The sequence below is a fragment of the Ammospiza caudacuta genome, chromosome 1 (genome assembly GCF_027887145.1).
Source record: "Ammospiza caudacuta isolate bAmmCau1 chromosome 1, bAmmCau1.pri, whole genome shotgun sequence".
Taxonomy (NCBI): domain Eukaryota; kingdom Metazoa; phylum Chordata; class Aves; order Passeriformes; family Passerellidae; genus Ammospiza; species Ammospiza caudacuta.
Window position 1 is genome coordinate 153,127,293 of NC_080593.1, and position 21,622 is coordinate 153,148,914.

Here is a 21,622-nt window from a genome sequence, read left to right on the forward strand (position 1 = left end):
TTATCTCTTTTCAGGGTCTCTCCATTTTTTTTCCCCTTCTGTTTTTCTGTCTCACACTCTCTAATTTAATTTCTAGCTGTCAGCCTCTTCTCATTTGTCTCCCTCCTTCTCTTTTGACACCAAATATCTCAGTCCCAAGAAATCACATACGAAAAACGCGTGTGTGGGACCATGTCTGAATTGAGGGGATGCTCAGGGGGCCTTCACCAGACACAGAGTCAGGTGTAAACCCCAGCAGACCCCAGATTCCTCCTCTAGAGGAGCCATCCTGGATCTGCCACTACACCTCTTCATCCCAAATTGAATTTCCCAAAGGAAGGGAAGGAGCTGATTTGTTTCACATGATTTCATGGTAGGAGCCCCTGGATCAGCAGCTTGCCAATAGCCTAAGCTTCCCCTCTTTTGCCAGCATCCAACTCTAGAATTTGTATTTGTCTGCCTGGAGATTCTACTCCTCTCATAAAGTGCTATTAGATTGTGCCAAGATAAGTAGTTAATAATAAACCTAATTTCAGAGACCTTTTGGAGTGGTGCATCATCCCATGCACTCTCCTTATTGAATAATAAAATCCAGGAACCTGTCCAATGGTTTCTGGCCATCGTTTCTCCTGGAGGCACCATCTTCCCTCTTGTGATGGATTGGAGATGTGGCTGAGACCACTCAGAACCCCCTCACATTGATCCCCTGGTAGGATTTGCTCCAGGGCTCAGTGTTGAAGGCTTATTCCACTCCTTGCTTGGAGATTGCCAAGTGGAAACCTCTCCAAACCTATTTTCTGTAACTGATGTGAGCATGGAGAAGAGCCTGGATCAATAAACCTTGCTGGGACTCCCAAGGGAAGGGCTTGACTTGTTCTGATTTATGCCAGCAATGCCAAGATGTTCATGGCTGCCAGAGTTCTCAGCTTTAAAAGCTCTTTACAAGCTCTTTTTATTCTCCTTGGTGCCCTGCTCATCCTGCCTTGCGTGCTCTGTGGTCCTGGGGCAGGGAGTTTGATCTCCCTCGCTCCCACTCAGAGCTGGTAGAAAAGTCAGTGTGTCCTCAGTGCCATGGGATGCCCATCCCTCCTCTGAATAATGTCAGCTCACCCCAAAAATCCTTGTTCCTGGTCCTAAAAATAGGTCCATTTACCTATTTTTATTTCCTCCTTGCAATGGGTAAAAGGGGAACATACGTTTCTTTCTCTTTTGCTGTGCTGAAGTCCTGGGTAAGTAGCCCACAACACCTTGTCCCTGCCCCACAGTCTGATTTCCATGGTTTTCTGCTTTTCCACCCAGCAGAGACATCAAGGTTGGCATCATTATTTTCTCTAGATCTTTGCTGCGGCCTGAAAACAACTGAGTAATAGATTGTTATGCCTGGAAAATGGGCAATTTTTTCTTTTTTTGTGGACAGAGTTCTGCAGGAATGAATGTCCAAATGACGTGTTCACTTCCTCCTCAGTTTAAAGTTTTCCTCTCTTTTTAAGGAATATTCCCATCACCAATTGCTCTCCTGAAGGGAAATTGAAAATCGCTAAATAATGAGCTCTCACAAAGGCTTACCATGATTATTGGAATGTAAGATTTTATGGAGAGCAGTTTGAAATTCATAACAAAACATGCTGTGTTTCAAAATACCTATTTATTAACACTGAAACTGTTAAGGGAAAAGAGCAAGTGTTTTAGTGAGTTAATACAAAAAATTAAATTTGAAGAGGGCTGGAACTCAATGATCTTTTAAGTTCTCTTCCAGCCCAGGCCATTTGATGATTTTATGGTTGTAGGAATCATTAATAATGTTGTATTTCAGCTATTTCCTGAATCAAAATAATCTTTTTACATGAAAGTAACCTTTTATTTTTAAGAATTCTACTCCACAGGCTAATAATGTATAAATTTCATATATACATGCATATAGTAGATGTACTAATTATCTAAAAATCTCTTTGGTTTTCAGGGTATTGTTATCAACATGTTGGCCTAGATGGGAGTTTTGGCCATGGTTGTGCTGGAAAACTCACATCACAGAGAACTCTCCCAAAATAACAAAGTTGTTTTCCTCCCTAGCTTTAATTTTGCCTTCGGTATCCTGGATTTTAACAATACAAATAACATTAAACACTGTTGTGCCTCTTTGGGAGAGGTGCTGGCGGGGAGTGACTGTGGGAGGTGTCTTGATGTGCCAACAAAACCCCAGGTGAGGTGCTGAGGACACTTCTCTGTCTCCCCAGTGCTCAACAAAGACATCACCACGTGCAGAACCTCGACCATCACGGGGACCCTGAAGCGCCCGTCGCTGCCCGACGAGGACAAACTGAAACTCAACCACCAGAAAGGCTCATCCAACTTCAACAGTCTTCCAGCCAACGTGTCCAAGATGCACCTTCAGGGCTCCCCGCACTACCTGGGGGCCATCAACCTGAACGAGTTCAGCAACCACTCCCTCACCCTGAAGAAGGACAAGAACCAGCCGCCGAAATCCATCTACATCTGCGACGGGGACATCTTCAAGAAGTTGGACTCGGAGCTCTCGCGGGCGCAGGAGCAGACCCTGGACACCAGCTACGTGATCCTGCCCACCAACACATCCACCTTGAGGGCCAAACCCAAAGATGAGAGCAAATACAGCATCAACATCGACCAGATGCCTCAGACACGGCTCATCCACCTCAGCATGGCCACCGACCCCGGCTTTGTGGTCAAGAGTCCCCCGCGGGAGCCGGTGGCCATGGCGTGCAGCGAGGTGCAGGGTTCCTCCATGATCCAGCAGCAGCAGCAGCTGGCTCCACAGAACATCTCCAACGAGTCACAGATTCCCAACAGTCTGTGTGACACAGGTGACTCAGGGAACTCGGGTGTGGTGTCCAAGAGCGAGACCGTCTCCACCCTCTCCATGAGCTCCTTGGAGGTGAGCGTGGAAATCACAGTGTTGTTCTCAGCCCAGGGTGGTGCTCTGCCCTCAATCCCGCCACTCCAGGGGGTTGGAAAGAAGAACTTTAGGGAAATTGTAGCCCAGGATGCAATGCCAGTGTCATATTACCCAGAGGGACCGCTCGCATGTGGTCATATTTTGGAATGCGATGTCACAACTTCCAGAGCACATTCCATTTAGCCCTACAGGTGCTACAAAGTAAAAAAAAAAAAAAAAATATATAATTTGTCAAAGCTGTTCATTTTAATGCTAGGCACATGGCCTGCCTTATCTTTTCCCCTGTATATCTTTACCCCTATTTCCCATTTTGATGGTTTCAGTCATGATGAGAAGACCCCGGTGATCCAGGCTGGAGGGGGCTTGGAGCAGCCTGGGATAGTGGAAAGTGTTCATGCCTATGACAGGAGGTTGGAACTGGTTGGTTTTAAGATCCCTTCCAACATAAATGATTCAATAACCCAAAATATTTGGTACTTCCCATCATGAGAGCCAGAAAAACACATTAAAGGTGTAGAAAAAGGGAAAGGAGAAGGACTTTTCCTGTTTTATCCTCTTACTAACCTTTACCCATCTCTTTGTCTCCTGAATGCCCAGAGGCGGAAATCCCGGTATGCAGAGTTAGATTTTGAGGTGAGTGCATCCCTTTCTACATGTTTGTCCCAAATTTTTTGAGCCACCCTCTCCAATTATCTCACTCTTGCCAGAGCACAGGAAATCCATATTCAGCCTGCTTATACATGGAAAGGGAAATCCTTCTAGAAATTGTCCTGCCTCTCCTTCTGGGCAGCAGAAGATAGAGGTGAAATGCAGACTGGTCAAATGAAAAAGAAAATGAGATTGTGGAGCATTTTCTAATGAAATTACCCAAATTCTACCTGTTTGGGTGAGCTCTGAACACTTTTGCAGAGGTGACAAACTGAGGAAAGGCTGGGCATGGGGACAAGTATCAGTTAAAGAGGGCAGCAAACCTTCCTTATGACGTTGAGTGTCAAGCTCAAATTCTGCAGCATAAAAATTTGATTGTTGCAAGTTTAAGGTTTTTTTTTTACGTCAAAAATTAGTATTTCCCACTTTCTCCCACCATCTCACCTTGAAAATAAAGGCAGTGCTGCAGTGGGTCCTCAGTAAATACTGAAGTTATTTTAAGCACCTGCAGGGAGACAGAGCTGGGGTTAAATGATGTAACTCTGAGGGGAGAACGTGTTCCTGATGGGGTTTGCTGACCTGTGGCCCTTTGTGTCTGCTCCAGAAAATCATGCACACAAGGAAACGTCACCAAGACATGTTCCAGGACCTAAACAGAAAACTCCAGCACGCAGAGAAGGAGAAGGAGTCTCCAACAACGGACAGCAAGGTTAGTCAGACATTTCCAGAAGCCCCCTGGTGCCAGCAGGAGCATGGGAACCAACAGGAATTTGGTTTTTGACCATGCATGTTGCAAAAAACATACATGCACCACACACAGCCCAGGAGGAGGATGTCTGTCCCTATATCTGTCCATGGTGTTGTTTTCCCTTTGTCTGTCCTTGTCATTCCCCTCCAGGTCATCCCTTTGTGCCCTATTCATCCACTCTTGGGTAGGAACTGGACATTGGGATGACCATGAGGAAATTAGGGTGGAAAGTGGAGAGGGCAGAAAGAGGGGAAGCATTTTCCCCTCCCTTGTGGGGCTGAGGCAGTGGCCAAGGTGGCAGTGATGGGATATTTAGGATGGCCACAGCAGTGGGATTTAAGGTGTGGTGTTGGGAGCACATTTTGGGGAGACTTTTAAATGTAGGTTATTTGTGACAGCTGATCACCTGAGCATGTGGAAATGAGCAGGTCCAGAGAAGTCATAAAGGTTCTCCAAGAGCTGGAGCATCTTTCCTATGAGGAAAGGCTGAGAAAATTGGGATTGTTCAGCCTGGAGAAGACTCCTAGATGAGCTTATTGTGGCCTTTCAGTCCCTACAGGAGCTGGGGAGGGACTTTGACAAGGTCATGTAGTGACAAGGGTGTGTCAGCCAACAAGGGGCGAAGGCTTCAACCTGAAAGAGAGTAGGGTTAGATGGAATATTTGGAAGAAATTCTTCCCTCTGGGGGTGCTGAGGCCCTGGCACAGGTTGCCCTGTGGCTGTCCCATCCCTGGAGGTATCCAAGCCCAGCTTGGACAGGGTTTGGAGCCGCCTGGGATGGTGGAAGATGTCCCTGCTCATGGCAGGGGGTTGGATTGAGATTGTTTTTATAGTCTTTTATGACCCAAAGCATTCTGTGGTCCTGTGATATCCAGGAGCAAAGTTCTAGGGAAAAGGGGACTCCTTTCAAGGAGTCCTTCCCTGAGACAGACTCAGGGAAGGACCTTTCAGCCTTTCATAGGGGCAGAGATCTGGGAGTGGAAAAAATTATCAGCAGCCTTTGTAATAATTGATGTTGTAATTAATAAAATAAGGAAGAGCAGGCAGATGGCACCTTCCAACCAGCTGGACAAGGACTGAAGGGCTGCAAGGAATTCTTACAGCTCCAGCTGAAGAGAAAAACAAGCAGCAAAGCCAGGCTGACAGTAAGAAATTAAATTTCCTGCACTCAGAAAAGAGGCAAGGTGAGCTAATTATAACAATTTTTGGTGATTTGTAATCAAAGCCCCTCATGACAAGAAAGACATTGAGGGGCTGGGGAGAGGAGGGCAACAAAGATGGAGAAGGGTCTGGAGTATGAGTCTGGCGAGGAGCACTTGAGGGAGCTGGGGGAACTCAGCCTGGAGAAAAGGAGGTTCAGGGGGCACCTTCTGCTCTTTAGAACTCCCTGACAGGAGGTTGAAGCCAGGTGGGAGTCAGTGTTCTCTCCCAGGTAAAAAGTGATAGAACAAGATGAACCAGCTCCACTTGCACCAGGGGAAGTTCAGGTTGGATATTTGGAAAAATTTGTGCTGTGAAAGGGTCGCCAAGAATTGGAGGAGGCTGCCCCAGAGAAGTGGTGGAATCACCATCCCTGGAAGTGTTCAGAAACCGTGTAGATGTGGCACCTGGGGACACGGTTTAGTGGTGGCCTTGGCAGTGCTGGGTTAACAGTTGGATTGGTGATCCTGGAGGTCGTTTCCAACCTCAGGAATTCCATGATCCTAAAACAGATCCAGGACGTAGCACCCCCCTGCAATGTGGCAGATGTGGCACTGGTGGGGTTTATTTTGATGAGACTCCCTTGGAGGCAAGAGCAGAGCTCAGAGGGTGATGGAACAAGAAGTTTGGGGATTTTTGGATGGAAGCAGAGCACTACAGAGCCTTTGGTCTGTGTTTGATATAAGGGTCTCTTTGAGCTAGGTCTTATAAGCTCTTGGAGTTTTATATCACACCCAAGGTAGCTCAGTCACTTCAGATGGCATAAAATCAGCAGGATGGCTTCTGTGGCAGTGTTGGAAACAGAAAAGTTTTAATAAAAGGCAAAATAACAAAACTCTTTACAGAGAAAAACTGAGCCAAGGCAAGAGGTTCTTGTTCTTAGTAAAACACCTCACAAAAGTAATTAGTTTCTTTGTTCTCTTCTTTTTCTAGTAAATTGCTTTGGTGAGACTTTTTGGCTTCTGTCCAATTGGCTATTCTTAAGTTTGAGGTGGAGTCCCCAAGGTCCTATGAGATGTCTTTTCACCTAATTGAGGAGAGAAACCTCTGGGCTTTTTTCCTTTTTTTAGGAGACAAAAGATAATTTTGTCACTCTGTCAACAGGGGTACATTCTTACATGTGTTCTGACCCCACATTGCTGTGCTGAAGTCCAGAGATGTTACCTCAGCAAATCCTATTTATATTGCATGTGGCAAGGTGTCATTATGGGCTGCCCATTGTAACAGAGGGAGAGGCAGTGGGTCTACAGGTTCAGACCAAAGAATCCTGCATGGCCCAGAATCCCAATGTGTCTCACTCAGTGTCACCTCTTGGTTTTTTTTTTTTTTTTTTTTTTTTTTTCAGTTATTTTAGTATGATGCAGCTGTAAACTCAAAAAATACTTAAATGCGGTGTAAAAGCTAATCTGTGGTCTATTTGCAGGAGGGGTTTATAGATTGGGAAGGTTTTAGCATTTCAGAGATGCATCTATGTAGAATTAAAGTTGCCACTATCAGCATGAAAGAGCTTTGAGCTGCTGAAGGAGGTTCTGAAGGTGGCTTTTGCATATTGACTGAATCTTTTTCAAGTTGGGAATTTTCTCTTGCATGTAACAGGAGAGGGGGAGCTTGTGAAGAGCAGGAGTGGCAAGTCAGGAGTGGGTATTGGTTTAAAAAATATCCAAAGCAATAAAAAGTCAAATAAACAGGGTTTTTTTCAGCCTTTTTTCTACCATTTGTTGCTGAGAACCCTATCAGAACTCAGACCCCATCTTCAGCTTGCTCTGAGAAGGCAAAGAGCAGATAACAGGGATTAAAGGAACAACAAAAGGATGTTTTCCCTTTCATGTGTGTTTAGGTTATAAAACGATGGAGTGCTTCTCCTGGTGACAGTGATAAAACAAACCTCAGTGTGAGTCTGGCTTTCATTTGCACTGCAGAGCATCCTGGACCTATCTCAACCCCTTCCATGAGATTGTCTTGGTTTGAAAAGATAGGTGTCTGCTAAGGAAGGCAGGAGCCTCCCTTGAAATGGAAAATGCAAACCCCCTCCCTCCAAATCATTATAATTTTGAAATTAAGGGGCTCTCAGGCAAAGATATGGGAGTAGGAAATAACAGTTCTTTACTAGGAAAATTAAAAATACAAATGCAATAGTACAAAAAAAGAAAACAAACCACTGACAGAGTCAGAACAGGAGCTGACACCCTGTGGGTCAGGGTGGTGGCACAGACCCATTTCATGGAGGCTCAGACCTCCTGCAGTGCCAGCTGTGGTTCTGCTGGAGCAGGGATCCTGGAGAAGGGTGGAGTTTTCCTCTGAAGGTCCAGGGTTGTGTAGATGGGCCTGGTCTTCCTTGAGGAATCCAGTGGAGAAGAAAGCTGCTCCTCTGGGAATGCAGTGGGTCAAGGATGTTCCAAACCTCAGATTATATCCAGGAAGGAATGTTTGGCTCCTCCCCCTGGGCTGAGCCAATAGGATGATGGAATTTTATCAGCCATGCAGTGACACTCACTGGCCCATTATCAGCAGAGATCTCCTGGAGGGAGGATTGGTTGTGGAGAAGATAAAGAAAACTGTCCAATTAACAGAAGATAACTGCTCCACCTCTAACAGATGGGAATAGAATCCACACCCCCAGCTAAATCTTTCAACCTAAGATGGACATGAATCCAAACATTCCTTAACCAGCAGAAAGCTTTGTGGCTTTGCATGAGCAAGGTCATGACAGAATCCTGGAGTACCCCGGAACCCTTCCTCATCCCAGAGCAGAAGGGATATTTCCTGGGTCTGCTCCATCTGCCTGCATTGCTGTTCTCTCTGATTTCCCTTTTAAATAAACAACCACAAAGTCAAGCGCCCAAGTCTCTCTCCAAGGCCTGGCATTTTCCCAACCTCTCCTGGCAGCACGTCCCATTGTCCTCAGTCCTTTCCAGGATAGAGTGCTGTCCTGCCCTTGCTGTTCCTCTCTCCTCCCTCAGCTCCAAGGTCAGAAAAGTGCAGATGAAGCTGGAATTAAATGTCTGCACAGGACAGGCATCATGTGTATTCCTAGGAATGGTGCTGGCCATTTTTAGGGATCAGGTTTTTAGGGATTTTATTGTAAATTGCCATCCACACAGTACTCCAGAGCACTTGCCATGTCACACTAAACACAAGCTCCTTTCACATGCACTACTAAATTGTCAGATTTTAAGGAAACACCAAGAGAAGAATGGGGTGAAGGAACAGATTTTCAGTCTCTTTAGGAAAAAGGGTGGAAAATTCAACCATCACATTTTATTTCTTGTTGAGAATTTCTCCAGCTTTGAGGGTAGAACCCCTTTTTTGAGGGGTTTTCAGCCATGACACAAAGGTTTATACAAGCACATGTGTTCCTCTTTTTAGGTATCCTGACAGATGGAAACTTAGGATAAATGTTAGTATTATGTACACTTGATAAAGAAAAATGTCCTTTGCTCACTGTCCCGGAGAAGTAACTGGCAGAGCTGGAAACATAATCAGGGACTCAGAATCATAAAGGTCGAAAAAGACCTTTAAATCATCAAGTCCAACCACTAAACTGTGTCCCAAAGTGCCACAACTAAAAATTCCTCCCAGGATGTGACTCCACCACTTCCCTGGGCACCTGTTCCAATATTCAATATCCCAGCTCTCTTGACCACCCTTTCAGTGAAGAAATTTTTCCTATTATCCAGCCTAAACGTCCCCTGGCACAACTTGAGCACATTTCCTCTTGTCCAATCCTTTTGGGAAGAGAGACTTGAGTTGTAGGGAATTTTAAATGGCGACAGGTTTGGGGATGAATTCTGCTTTTCCATCAACCTGTGGTTGAGGAGTCCTAATCCACATCCCACTGGGATTGGGGTGTTCCCACTCCCATCAGCTTCCTAATGAGTGGGGCTGGTATGTCAGTGAATTATGGGAAGCAGGATAATTCCTGCAATGCCAGTCAGGTCTGAATCTTGCTCATATTCCAGGCATTCCCAGGGATGTGGCTCTGGCCACAGTTATCGTTTCACTGCAGTTATTTTGCTGGAAATCAAAGCAAATTCCTAATGGTGAACTAAGTTGAGCCTCAGAGTACAATAATAAAGAATTTCCCTCCTTTGAGGAATGAACGTGAATTTTTCCATGTTTTCTTTTCCAGTTTATTACATAAAATTTATTCCATGTGACATGGAGAATCTTTTGTCTGTACCTCAACTCTAAAATGCCCCCACTGGAAGCACCCTTAATTATTCCTGATTAAAATCACATTTTCCAGCAGGATCCACGTTCAAAGCACACAGGACCACACATCCTGGTGATGCTCAAGCCTTGGCCACCTCTTCCCTGCAGCATAAAAACATGGTCACACTCAAAATGGCTTTGACTGTGACCACGTGTGCTCCTCCTAAAAAGGAGCATGTGCTTGTAGAAACCTTTATGTGATGGCTGAAAACCCCTCTAAAAGGGGTTCTAAAAACCATATTTTACCCTCAAAACTGGACAAATTCTCAACAATTAATAAAACGTGATGGTTGAATTTTCCACCCTTTTTCCTAAAGAGATAGAAAATCTGTTCTTTCATCCCATTCTTTTATTGGTGTTTCCTTAAAATCTGACAATTTGAGATCTGAAGGAGGGACATTTAGATGGGATATTGGGGAAAAGTTCTTCCCTGTGAGGCCCTGGCAGATTGCCCAGAGGAGCTTTGGATGTTTCATCTCTGGAAGTGTCCAAGGTCAGGTTGGGCAGGGCTTGGAGTAACCTGGGATAGTGGAAGGTGTCCCTGCCCATTGCAGAGGGTGGAATGAGGCAATATTTAAGATCCCTTCCCACCCAAACCATTCAGGGATTCTGTGATTTGTGGCTGTATGGACTGCTCAGGGGTGTAGACATTATTTCCCAAAGTTAATTTTTCCATACTAGGGAATTAAGATTGGAGTAGGAGGACATCCAGCAAGATCTGATGACAGCCAAGCTGAAAACTCAGGTTTTTAATGCACTGATGGATCTCTGTATGACCTTACCATGATCCTGGCAGGACCCTTCCCACTCTGGATATTCTGTGGTCAATTTTTTCTCCCTTGCAGTCTTCAATTTCAGGTGAAGCAAGGAAGGTGGAGGTGATTCTTTTCCTAATTCAGAAGGAAATGTTGGGGTTGTAGGCAGGAATTTTTTGCTCATGTTTTGCTGGAATTTGGGACAGATGTTCTCTGACCACCTGAAGAGACGGAAGAATCTAAAAATAGCACCTCAGGAACAGCTGGTTTGCTGTGCTCACCCTCCTCCCAAACCTGTGGAAGTTTCACACTGTTGCCCTTCCATTTAATCCCAGACCAAACTGGAAGCTGGTGCAGCCCCTGAGACGAAAACTGAATGAGTTCTGTGTGTGTGGAATATTTATCCCCCTGACAGCTTATTTGCAACCAGGAAGCATCAAAGGAACCAAAGACTTGGAGACAAGCACAGCAGGATTTGCATCAAAATACCCAGCCACCCCCACCAGGCATCCTGATGGAAATTTAAAGCTCTTTTGGCATCTGGGATGCCCCAAACCCTCATTTTTAAGGCTGCAATAAGCAGTGAGTGGCTTCCACGTGGATTATAAATCTCACTTTCTATAAGGGAGGTTTTGGATGTATATTGGAATGTTAGCTTGGGACTGACTCAGACAGCAGTGTTCTTCCTTCCTAATCACTCCCATCACTTTGACTCCTTCTTTACCTCCCCAATTGCTACCAAAAAAAAAAAAGAAAAAACCCCATTGTTGGAAAACCGTGCTGCAAGTTTGTTTCTCCCTTTCAAAGCCTGACCTTTGCCTGGCAGACTGCAGGCTCCACCACACAATTTCTTCCCCTTTTTCCTCCTAAATACACAGAGTTACCCAGCTTTGAATTCTTGTAGCTGAGAGTTCTTCACATTAAAGCAGGGTAGTGGTTATTTTCAAGCTGCTTTGTACTACACAGGAAATATTTTTCCTGTGCAGATCTGTGTTCTCAGGGTTTAACATCTCCAACGCTGCTGTTCCCTGGTAGTTAATTGCTAAAGAAATTCCTGAGTTTGGGCTGGCCATTGAGAGGGGTCTGTGGTTTTGTAGGCTTTTAAAAAGCCAAGGTTTTGCTTCTCCTGTGTTTTGATAGCACTGGAAGTGGTGCTCCTGCTTCCCCCTCAGCAGGAATCCTTTTGATCCAGCTCCATTAGAGAAGATGGAATCACGTCCATATTCCTCTTTTCCTGCCAGCATCTGGCTTGGCATTCATTTTAAACAGCAGCTCTTTGCTTGTGCCGAGGTCAGCGCTGGACAGAGCTCTGCAGATTCCTTGGATTTTCTCCTCCGTGTTGAACAGCTCCCTGCCACATTCACCTCCCTGCAGCTGGAATGGCTTTGGCTCCTGTCCTGCAGCTCACATGCAGAATCTGGACTCAGTTTGTAATTCATAGAATCACAGAGTGGTTTGGATTGGAAAGAACGTTAAAGATCATCTCATCCCATGGGCAGGGACACCTTCCACTATTCCAGGGTGTTCCAAACCCCATCCAACCTGGTCTTGGACACTTCCAGGGATCAGGCAGCCACAGCTTCTCTGGGAAAAAGCACAGCTCTCAAATCCCAAATCTCTGTTAATCCTGAAAAGCACCAGCTCCAAATCCTATTTTAAAAAGATACAAAGTTTTTCTGCCTAACTTTTCCTTATTTCCTTCTGGACAGTGCTTGTGTCTTGATTCCTCACTTTCTTTTCTCACAATGAGATTTTTCTGAGCTTTCCTTTTTGAGCATCTGGAGATTTGCCCATTCCGGCAGCACTGGCTTTGTCAACCTAATGGAGTGTTGGGAAAAGAGGACCATGGAGTCACAGCAAAAGGGCAAAGGGTTTGAAGATAACAGAGGGAGAGTTTAGATTAAATATTGAGAAGAATTTTTTCCCTGTGAGGGTGGTGAGGCCCTGGCACAGGTTGCCCAGAGAAGCTGTGGCTGCCCCATCCCTGGAATAGTCAAAGACCAGGTTGGACAGGGCTTGGAGCAATGCTGAGAGGTGTCCCTGCCCATGGCAGGGGGTGGGATAAAATGACCTTAATGTCCCTTCCAACCCAATTAATTCCCTGATTCTATAATTCTATGATTTTTTGAATATTGATGGATATTGCAGCTCATCCCCAGGCAGGGCTGTGTCTCCCTGGTGTGCTCTGCTACAGGAATTAGAACATTGGGAATCTGCTGGCTGTGTGTCCCTCTGCAAGGGAAGCTCCACTTTTGGGATGGGTGTCTTTGTGTCACATCTTTCATCCTCCCTGCACTGCTTAAAGGCAAATTTTAACAGACCAATTAGTGAAGCTTTTATAGGGAGGAGCTCTGCATAAAATCTGATAATTACTGCAATAAATTCTGTTATGAAAATGACGTCAAATCTTAATTCAGTCAGCCATAAACCATCTGCCAGGCCCCAGGTATCAAAATACACCATGAATCAGAAGTTCACCTCCTCCTGCAGATCATCCAGCACCTTTTGTCCCAACAATTAGGGGACAAAATTTGTCCCAGAGAAATCTGTTCCCTGTATCCTCTGCTCCAACACCAGGCAGTGCCACAAGCTCATTGAAACTCCTGTGTTTTTATACTCTGAAGTATTAATAATTCTTTATAGAGTCCAAATAAAAGACTCTATGAACAATTTTGCTTTGGGTGCTCTTGATCCCCTCCTGGATCCCCACTTACCCCCATGAGACAGCTCTGAGTGTTTTCAGCATTTTAGGGAATTTAGTCCTCCAGGTGGGCTCTTCGCAGACCATAAGCATTGTCCCAAAAAAGGTTCAGATTGGACCAGCTGGATTAACAGCAAGGATGCTCTGGAAAACAGCCTGTTCCTCATGCTGCTGGGACCACAGGTGTTCTGTGCAGCCTTCAGGCTTTTCTGGAGTCAATAAAAGACTTCCTTGATCCAGAGCCTGTTCACCTTCAGCAGTTAGGCCTCGCTAGAATTTGTCTCACAGCCACCCCTTCCAGATGGATGAACTTCAGGGAATACAGAAGCAGAAGACAAATTTTTATAGCCCAGCAAATGTTGGGTGTTTCAGGTTTCCTAACTGATCTCCAAGTTAAAGCCACAAATTATTTTTACTTTCTTTTCTCCTATTTAATTTAATGAAATTCTGAACAAAGCCAGCCACTTCCTTTTATTTTGCTTTTCTCCTAAATGAAAAGGAAAAAAAAAAAAAAAAAAAGCATACTCTTTGTAGTTCAGTAGCCTTCCTTCAGAGAAGGAAAGGAAAATTTATCATTCTCTAAAGAAGCAAGACAGCTTTCCCATTTTCTAATCACTTTTCATCGACATTGATCCGAAGATGGATTAGACGAGCGTGAGCCACATTTATCCTTCAAATTCCCTGCTCTACACTCTGAATAACTTCATCCTGGTCCTGCAGTCATCAGTGTCATGGGAAGAGACCATTTGGGTCATGAAATACCCTTTTAGCACACCAGAGGCAAGGAAGACAGCATGGGAGGGAGTTCCAGGGGAGTTATCACTGAGGGCTCAGTGGAAGGCTCTAAGCTGCTCCTCAGGTTATTCAGGGTAACCATAAAAACTGGCTGTTAAAAATTAAAAATTAACAAAAAAAAAAAAATCAAAGAAAAACCCCACAAAACAAACACAGGGAGGTGCAGCTTGAGCAGCCTGAGCAGTTCATGGGGTTTGGCTGAAGTGGGAGATCCAAGCTGTGGTCAGAGCAGACTCTTGGGCTGTATTTATGCACTGCAGGGATATAAATACTCGGACTGTATTTATGCACTGAAGGGATGCTGCTCCTAAGGAAAAGAGCTGGGATACAGGAGCTCAGGATGAAGCCAGCCTGGACTCCTGGAGGCAGCACAGGAAAGTGTGGAGGGTGAAGGAGGGGATTCTGCCCCTCAATCCTGCTCTGGTCAGACTCCATCTGGAACCTTTGTCCAGTTCTGGGATCCCAGCACAGGGAGAATGTGGAACTCCAAGATGATCAGAGGGATGGAGCAGCTCGGCTGTGAGGAAAGGTTGAGAAAATTGGGATTGTCCAGCCAGGGGGAGAGAAGGCTCCAGGGAAACCTCAGAGCTCCCTTCCAGTGCCTGAAGACGCTGCAAGAGAGGTGAAGAGGGATTTAGGAAAATGGATGGAGTGACAAGACAAGAGGGAATGGCTTCAAATTGACAAAGGTCAGGGTTAGATGGGATATTGGGAAGAATTCTTTCCTGTGAGAGTGCTGAGGCCCTGCCACAGGTTGCTGTGGCTGCCCCATCCCTGGAAGTGTCCAATTCCAGGTTGAACAGAGCTTGGAGCAACCTGGGATAGTGGAAGGTGTCCCAGCCCAGGGCAGGGGCTGGAATGAGATGGTTTTAAAGGTCCCTTCCCACCTAAACCATTTTGTGATTTTGTGATGATTCCCTGAAGACCCAGGGTAAGGACTCACCACCATCACCTTTCCACACCTTCACAAGTCCAGCACAGGTGACTCTGCCAGGACCAGCTCCAGCAGAAGGATGTGTGGATTATCTCAATGCACTTGTCCTGTTTTTGTCAGAGATTTGGGGGTTTTGTTGGCACTGCACCCTAAACACCTTTTATCCCAAATCCCCTCCCTCCACCTTAAAAATTTGCAGCTAAAATGAAAGTCAGGGCTGAATGAAGGAGACTCCCAGTACCAGCAGGATGATGAACACCTCCAGTCTGGAGCTGGTTTTACTCCAGCTCTGAGTGTGGGTACTCCCTCCTTTCCCACCCCTCTTTATTTCCCTCCACAACCCTGGCACCAGGCAGGGACTGATAAACATTTCCCTCCTTCCCAGGAGCTCCTGGGCTGTGTCAGGCCAGAGTGATGCCTCTGTCCCTGGCTCCGGGTGCTCTCAGCCCCTGTCTGGGGCCAGCCCTGGCTGTCTCAGAGGCACGGAGCCAGCTCCAGTGCCTTTTCCAGCCAGATTACACATCCCTCTCTCCAGCATTTTTCTTTCTTTTCTGTGCACAGCTCAGTTTCCCCTCCTGTCTGCAAGGATTGCAAAGACCCCGCAGTGAAGCTGGAGGGAAATGCCAAGGTTGGAGCATGAGCCCAGTGCCTGTTTCCCTGTGCTGCTCAACTGGCCAAGACCCCTAAAAACTTTTTTTCCATATGGAGGGAAAGAAAAGGGGAGCTGTTCCCAGGAGGCTGCTACCAATTCCCAGGGTGTCCTGTGCCAAGAGGAGATTTTCTTTTGTCTCTCAGCATCCTTCCCAGAGCTCTGCCAGCCTGATTAACTTGCTCAGAAATCCCAGTGGGCACTGAGTCCTCCTGCAGCCAGCACCTCCCTCACAGCCCCACCAGAGAAGCCTGATCCTTCCCTGAGAAATGCAGAACTAAAAGCAAGTCTCCCTTCTTCATTTCTTCATTTTCCAGAGCTCTTTTTCATCTTCCAACTGTGAATAAACACCTCTGGAGTCACTAAGCCCACCACAGTCATGGGTGGATGTCACACTCATAAGGAGGATGGAAATCACCATGTGGGGTCAGACCCAAGGGCAGTTTCTGCCTCCTCTCCATGGCAGAGTGAAAAGGAGCTTGGAGTAATAAAAGGGCCAGGCTGTGGTGATGCATCTTCAAAAAGATCCCCAAAACTGCAGGAATTTGTGCCCAGAGACCCCTTGATGCAGAGTGGTGCTGCTTCACTGGAGAGCACCGAATGGATGCTGGTTTTGTGAGTGTTTCCATGTGCTTTTCATGAGTTTGGAAGTTTTCAGGATGGACAGAGAGCTGTGGAAAGGTGGCCTGGAGGTTGGCTGGGCACTGTGGGCAGGCCCAGCTCCCAGGGCTCACTCTTTGGTGCTCTGGAGTTCCTTTGTTGGAAGGGATGATCCCAATTTCCACCATCAGTGGTCCATTCCTATCATCCACAAGATGCTTCACAAACCTCTTTTACATCCAGCCATAATTTCTTTTAAGGCCTGAAGGTGGGAGTTTACAATCTTTCCTCCCACAGGACATCTCTATAACTTTATCCATGGCTGGAAACTGGCCACATTTATAATTTTCTCTTTATCCTTCTCTCAGGAAGCCCACAGAGTGCCCAGAATATTCAAGATGCAGGTGCAGAATGGAGCTGTTCACTGCCAGAATAATATTTCCTGTTTCTTAATTTTTTTCTCTTCTCAGCATCTCACAACATTTAATATCTGGGGTTTGAATAATTATTGTCACCTTTAGGTGGTGTTCCCCAGTGACAGGGCTGATCAGAGGCCGCTGCTGTAGGTGTGAGCTCATCATTTTTGTATTTTGTCAGGTTTTTAGGATTGTTTTCCTTCAATTTCTGTTCCCTCCCTGTGTTTGCAGCTCCTCTTGCTCCCTGGCCCATGGCAGGGAGGGCTCTGAGGTTTGCTGATCACGTTCAGGGTGCACGATCAGATCTGGGAGCATCCTCCCAGCATGAAGGAGAGGCTGAAGGTCGGGAGTGTGGCAGATGGAGAGAGACTGCTAAAACAGGCATTGGCTGCAGACAGAACCTGGTGCTGAAGGTGGCCATAAATAATGCCATCAAAAAAGGGCTCTCGTTTGAGGGGAAAAAACAAATTATTTATGAACTTCATGCATAAGATCACTTGTGCTGCTCTCTAATATAGCTGTGGACACCAGCAGCTTTGGAAACTTGTGGCATTACAGCAGTGGTGGGAGAAAAAAAAAATGTTTTTCATTGAAAAAAATTATGTCTTGACCAAGGTTGTTTTTCTTCACCTTTTGGGAAACTTAATTTCAATCCAATTTTTGCTCCATTTGTGCTTTTTTCTCTGTGTTCCTTCCTGCTGTATCTTTTCAGGCAGACTGATGGTCTCCAAAAACACTGTAGGTGGAAATTTCCCTTCAGGAAACTTCCAGCTTGTCTCATCAAGACACACACAAGAGTTAAATAGGTTTCCAATTTTAGCTGCAGTGGTTCTAAAATAAATTCCAAAAAAGATAATGGAATAAATAATGAATTTTAACACTTTTTCTGTGGCATTAGTATTAATCACTGTCGTGTTATATCATGGAATAAAGTAAGAATAACACCAGCAGCACAAGAAAAGTTCTGAATTGTAGAGTTTAATGAAAACCTCAGCTGTAGATTTCAAGAAATTGAGAACTGAGTGGTTTACATTTGAGCAATGCTTTTACACAACCTGATTTTTAAAAAAAAACAAACAACAATTCTCTTTGAAAATACTTAAAAACTTCTTTTTCTCCCTTTGAATGAAAATAATTTCAGAATGCTTTCACTTCACTTGGAGTTGTTTACCTGGTTTGTGCATTCCCCACCTTCTAACCCCCAAAAACTCTCACCCAGAGCCTTCCTCTTGGGAGCAGTGAGGTGCAGGACCATCTTCAAGCACATTTTATTTTTACACTAAAGTTTGAACAAGCAGAATTCCTGGCTTGGGTGATCCAAGGAAAGCTGCCCCTGCAGGGATAATTCCACAGCAGCTTTACTGTCAGCACTGCAGTGTGGAGCTGGGACAAACAACAGCCTGGCAAAAACATCTCAGAGAAGGACAAACTGAGGAGCTGAGGCTGCTGGATGAGCCTGCAGCAGATGGGGATGGAAGTTTCCTATGGAGCTCTCAGCAGCATCCTGGAGTGACCCCACAGCTTTTTGTGGCTTCATCTCCCCTCAGTCAATGCATTTTGGTGACATCCTCGAGCTGTGACACGTCCTGGTGGCACATCTGGCTCCTCACCTTCTCTGCAGGGTTTTCCCTCCTTGTTGTCATCCTCCATGAGCTGCTTTCCTCCCACCCTTCCCACTTCTCCTTTGGCAGGTGGCTCAAAAGGGCTCTGTCACCTCCAGGGAAGCCTTTGCTTTCCCAGTGCTGGAGTGTTTTTGTGCAGATAATTAAGTGTGAAAAGCATCACTGGTGTTTGGAGGGGAGAAGTTGAGTGAAACAACTCAGTTAAAACCTTTCATTTCTCTGCCCACTGAGGTGCACACCCATTTTCCATCCCCTCAGCCCTCCCCAGAGCCTTGTCTTGGTGCATGTCGGCAAAAACATGGAAAGATTTTCTGGATCAATATCCATGATGGGATGCTGGGGGGATACTGAGGGTCAATGATGCCTCCAGGGCTTGGTGTGGAGTTGGTGGAAATGTTTTCAGCCTCCAAGCTGAGCTCCAGCTCCTCAAGGAGCACAGATTTGGTTCCCTGGTGGAGCAGGGAGCAGGTTCTGCTGCAATTAAAGAGTCTACAAATAGGTGTGCATCAAATGCAATGGGTGTTCAGGAAGAGCTCATTGTAATCTGGATTTCACACGTGGGTTGGGTTGGGTTGGAAGAGACCTTCAAGATCTTATAGTTCTTTATAGTTTTTTATAGTTTTTTTTAAGATCTTAATAGTTCTTCAAGATCTTATAGATCTTACAGGATCTTAAATTCTGTAGTTCCACCTATAGTTATACCCCCTGCCATAGGCAGGGACACCTTCCACTATTCCAGGTTGATCCAAGCCCCATCCAACCTGGCCTTGGACACTTCCAGGGATGGAGCAGCCACAGCTTCTCTGTGAATTCCATTCCAGGGCCTCAGCACCCTCACAGGGAAGAATTTCTTCCCAATATTCCATCTAAATCTTCCCTCCTTCGTCTTAAAGCCATCACCCATTATCTTGTCGCTACATCTGTGGAAGTAGAAAAAGATCTGATGTTCTCAAAACAACACTCATTTTTTCAGTAGCAAAAACCTCAGCTGAAGGCTGAAATATCCAGTCATTAAGTGATGGAGGTGGCAGTGGAATGAAAAACAGTATTTTCTTCCTGAAAATATACAGTTTGTACACTAAGTGTCATTTTCATTTATACCCCACTTTATTTTGTATGAGAAGCTGCACAGCAAAAACGATTTGTTGATACAAGAGGAGGTAAAATCATAGTATTTCTTGCATTTTGCACTAACTTTTCTTTCTTTCTCTCTCTCCTTTCTTACATTTCCCTCCTCCTGCAGCAAGAAAAACAGCAGACACCAAACAAGAGACCCTGGGAAGGCATCAGGAAAGTCCAGTCCCCGCCAGCATGGGTTAAAAAGGACATCGAACCTGTGGCACAGTCTCCCCTAGAACTAAAAACTGTAGAGTGGGAGAAAACAGGGGCCACCATCCCCTTGGTGGGACAAGACATTATTGACCTTCAGACAGAGGTCTGAGCAGCAAGGGAAGAAAAAGGACTTTTTTTTTTTCCAGAAAACAAAACGAAACAAACAAAACAAAACCATGTTTTAAAGAAATGATTAAATTAAATCGGAACCGAGGGAGAGAAGTGTTTGGTTTCTTTTGAAACCTTTGGTAAGATGGAGTAACTTTTGTATTGTTCTCAGCAGAGAGGGGGGAATATTACTTTATAGAGTATAGTAGCTGTAGGTTCAGGACAACACGAACTTTCCCAGGCAGGACTGGAGGAGTGAGCCTGGAAGAGAGCGAGGAGGAAGAGGAGGAGGAGGAGGGTGGGGAGGGGCTGTAGGGGACAAGCCCTGCTAAGATGTTCTCGGGTCACTGCAGCACACCAGTAGCCCTCCTGCTCTGCCACAGGGAGGTCTTGAAGGATGTCCAGCAGCCACCAGAAGATCAGGGTTGTTTGGGGACATCAAGAGGGGACACCTGCGGGAGCCACGCTGGGATGTGGCCTGGATGGGGCAGACCCATCCTGGAGGGACATCCCTGGCTCTCCCTCCTCTCCCTCGCCAGCTCATCCAAGAAGGAAGGAGATGGGACACGCCAAGAAGTGGCCACAAGGACATGGCCACTGCTGGGTGCCACGCCACGACCTGGCATTGGCGCACGGTCACAGAGGGTCCCCGCGGAGGGGAAGGTGGTGGCGTCACCCACGGCTGGAAAGGTGGAAAAAGGAGAGGTGGAGATTCCTCCTCTCATCCCTCCCCGGCGGAGGAAAGGACCAGCTCCAAATCTCCAAATCCTGCTTGCCCCATCTCCAGGGAGAGGGTGGAAGGTGGTAGACAACAAGACCAACAAGAAGAATGTAGGTCATGTCATTGACTGTTAAATAGATAAACTCAGCACGGGCCTTGCAAAGGTCCTCTTGGCCTCATCCTTTTTTTTTTTTTTTCTTTTTTTTTTTTTTTTTTTTTTTTTGTTCTGTTATTTGTCCTTGCTTTCGGACTCAAATTTATCCCAAGCTGCCCCTCCCTGGAAGGCAGAGAGAGAAAAAAGGAAAGACAGATCTGCCACTGTACCTGGAGATATTGGTAAACAGAGACGTTGCCTTAGGACATTGAGACAAACTGACAACACGAATAACGTCCACTTGGAAACAAACAGACAAAAAAAACAAACAAAATAATCTATTTTTTTCCTTCTTCTTTTCTTTTCTTCAATAAAAAGAGAACTTGAAACCCGAGACCTTTCCTTTCTTTGGCTCTTGTCATTTCGAATGCCTTTCTGTGCCGTAGGACTGCTCAGGCATGGGGTGAGGATGCCACCTGCTGAAGGTGGAAGGCAAGTTGCTCTGTGGAAATTTTGGGATGGTGGGAATACATAGCCCCTTCACTGCTGCCTTGCAATGTTTTGTTTTGCTTTATTCCATTTGGGTTTTGGTTATTTTCCCCTCCCTGGCTCTTCTCCGCCCTCCCCACTGCCCAGAGCCAGCAGAAGGTTTGTGGTCCTGCAGGAAGGAAGAGGTGGAGCTGATCAGGAAAGCAGGACATTCCCCCTCATAAAATGCAGTCTTTTCATTTCACTATGAAAAAAAATAACTATTTAAAATTTTTCATTTAAGATTTCTCAAGGTTATTTAAAAAAAAAAAAAATGAGGTGTCTGCATTCCACCCCAAAAAGTATTATGCAATATTTTTATCATTAAAAATATCCCAGTAGCATTACACACAGACTTTATTTTTTTAATATTATTTTTGTCATTCCCAGCACTGTCTGTCTGATGTTTGGACCAACTGTCCCAGTTTTGGAGGTGGATGGAGACAAAACTCTGTTTGTGAGTGGCCAGATTGTGCCAGACAGCAGCAAAGCTTGAACAGGGTCTGAATTATTACTGTGCTTGGGTCTCCTTTTAATTAAAAATACCAAACCTCACATTTTTAGGAAAAAATAACCAATGGGTACAAGATGCAAAGCAATCACTGCCCTCGGCTGTGCTTCCCCCATGGGGAGATGCTTGATGTGGCA

The 21,622-nt window shown here is 45.6% G+C and overlaps 1 protein-coding gene across 1 annotated transcript in view; it reads left to right on the top strand.

Annotated features, from left to right (window-relative positions):
- Positions 1–19,867, top strand: part of ADGRB1 (adhesion G protein-coupled receptor B1) — a 288,832-nt gene extending 268,965 nt beyond the window's left edge. The window contains exons 24-28 of the mRNA XM_058809221.1: positions 2,050–2,066; positions 2,214–2,890; positions 3,509–3,544; positions 4,164–4,268; positions 19,435–19,867. Of these exons, the coding sequence (XP_058665204.1) occupies positions 2,050–2,066; positions 2,214–2,890; positions 3,509–3,544; positions 4,164–4,268; positions 19,435–19,632 (1,033 nt within the window). The 3' untranslated portion in view covers positions 19,633–19,867. The remainder of the gene's footprint in view (positions 1–2,049; positions 2,067–2,213; positions 2,891–3,508; positions 3,545–4,163; positions 4,269–19,434) is intronic.
- Positions 19,868–21,622: the final 1,755 nt, after the last annotated feature.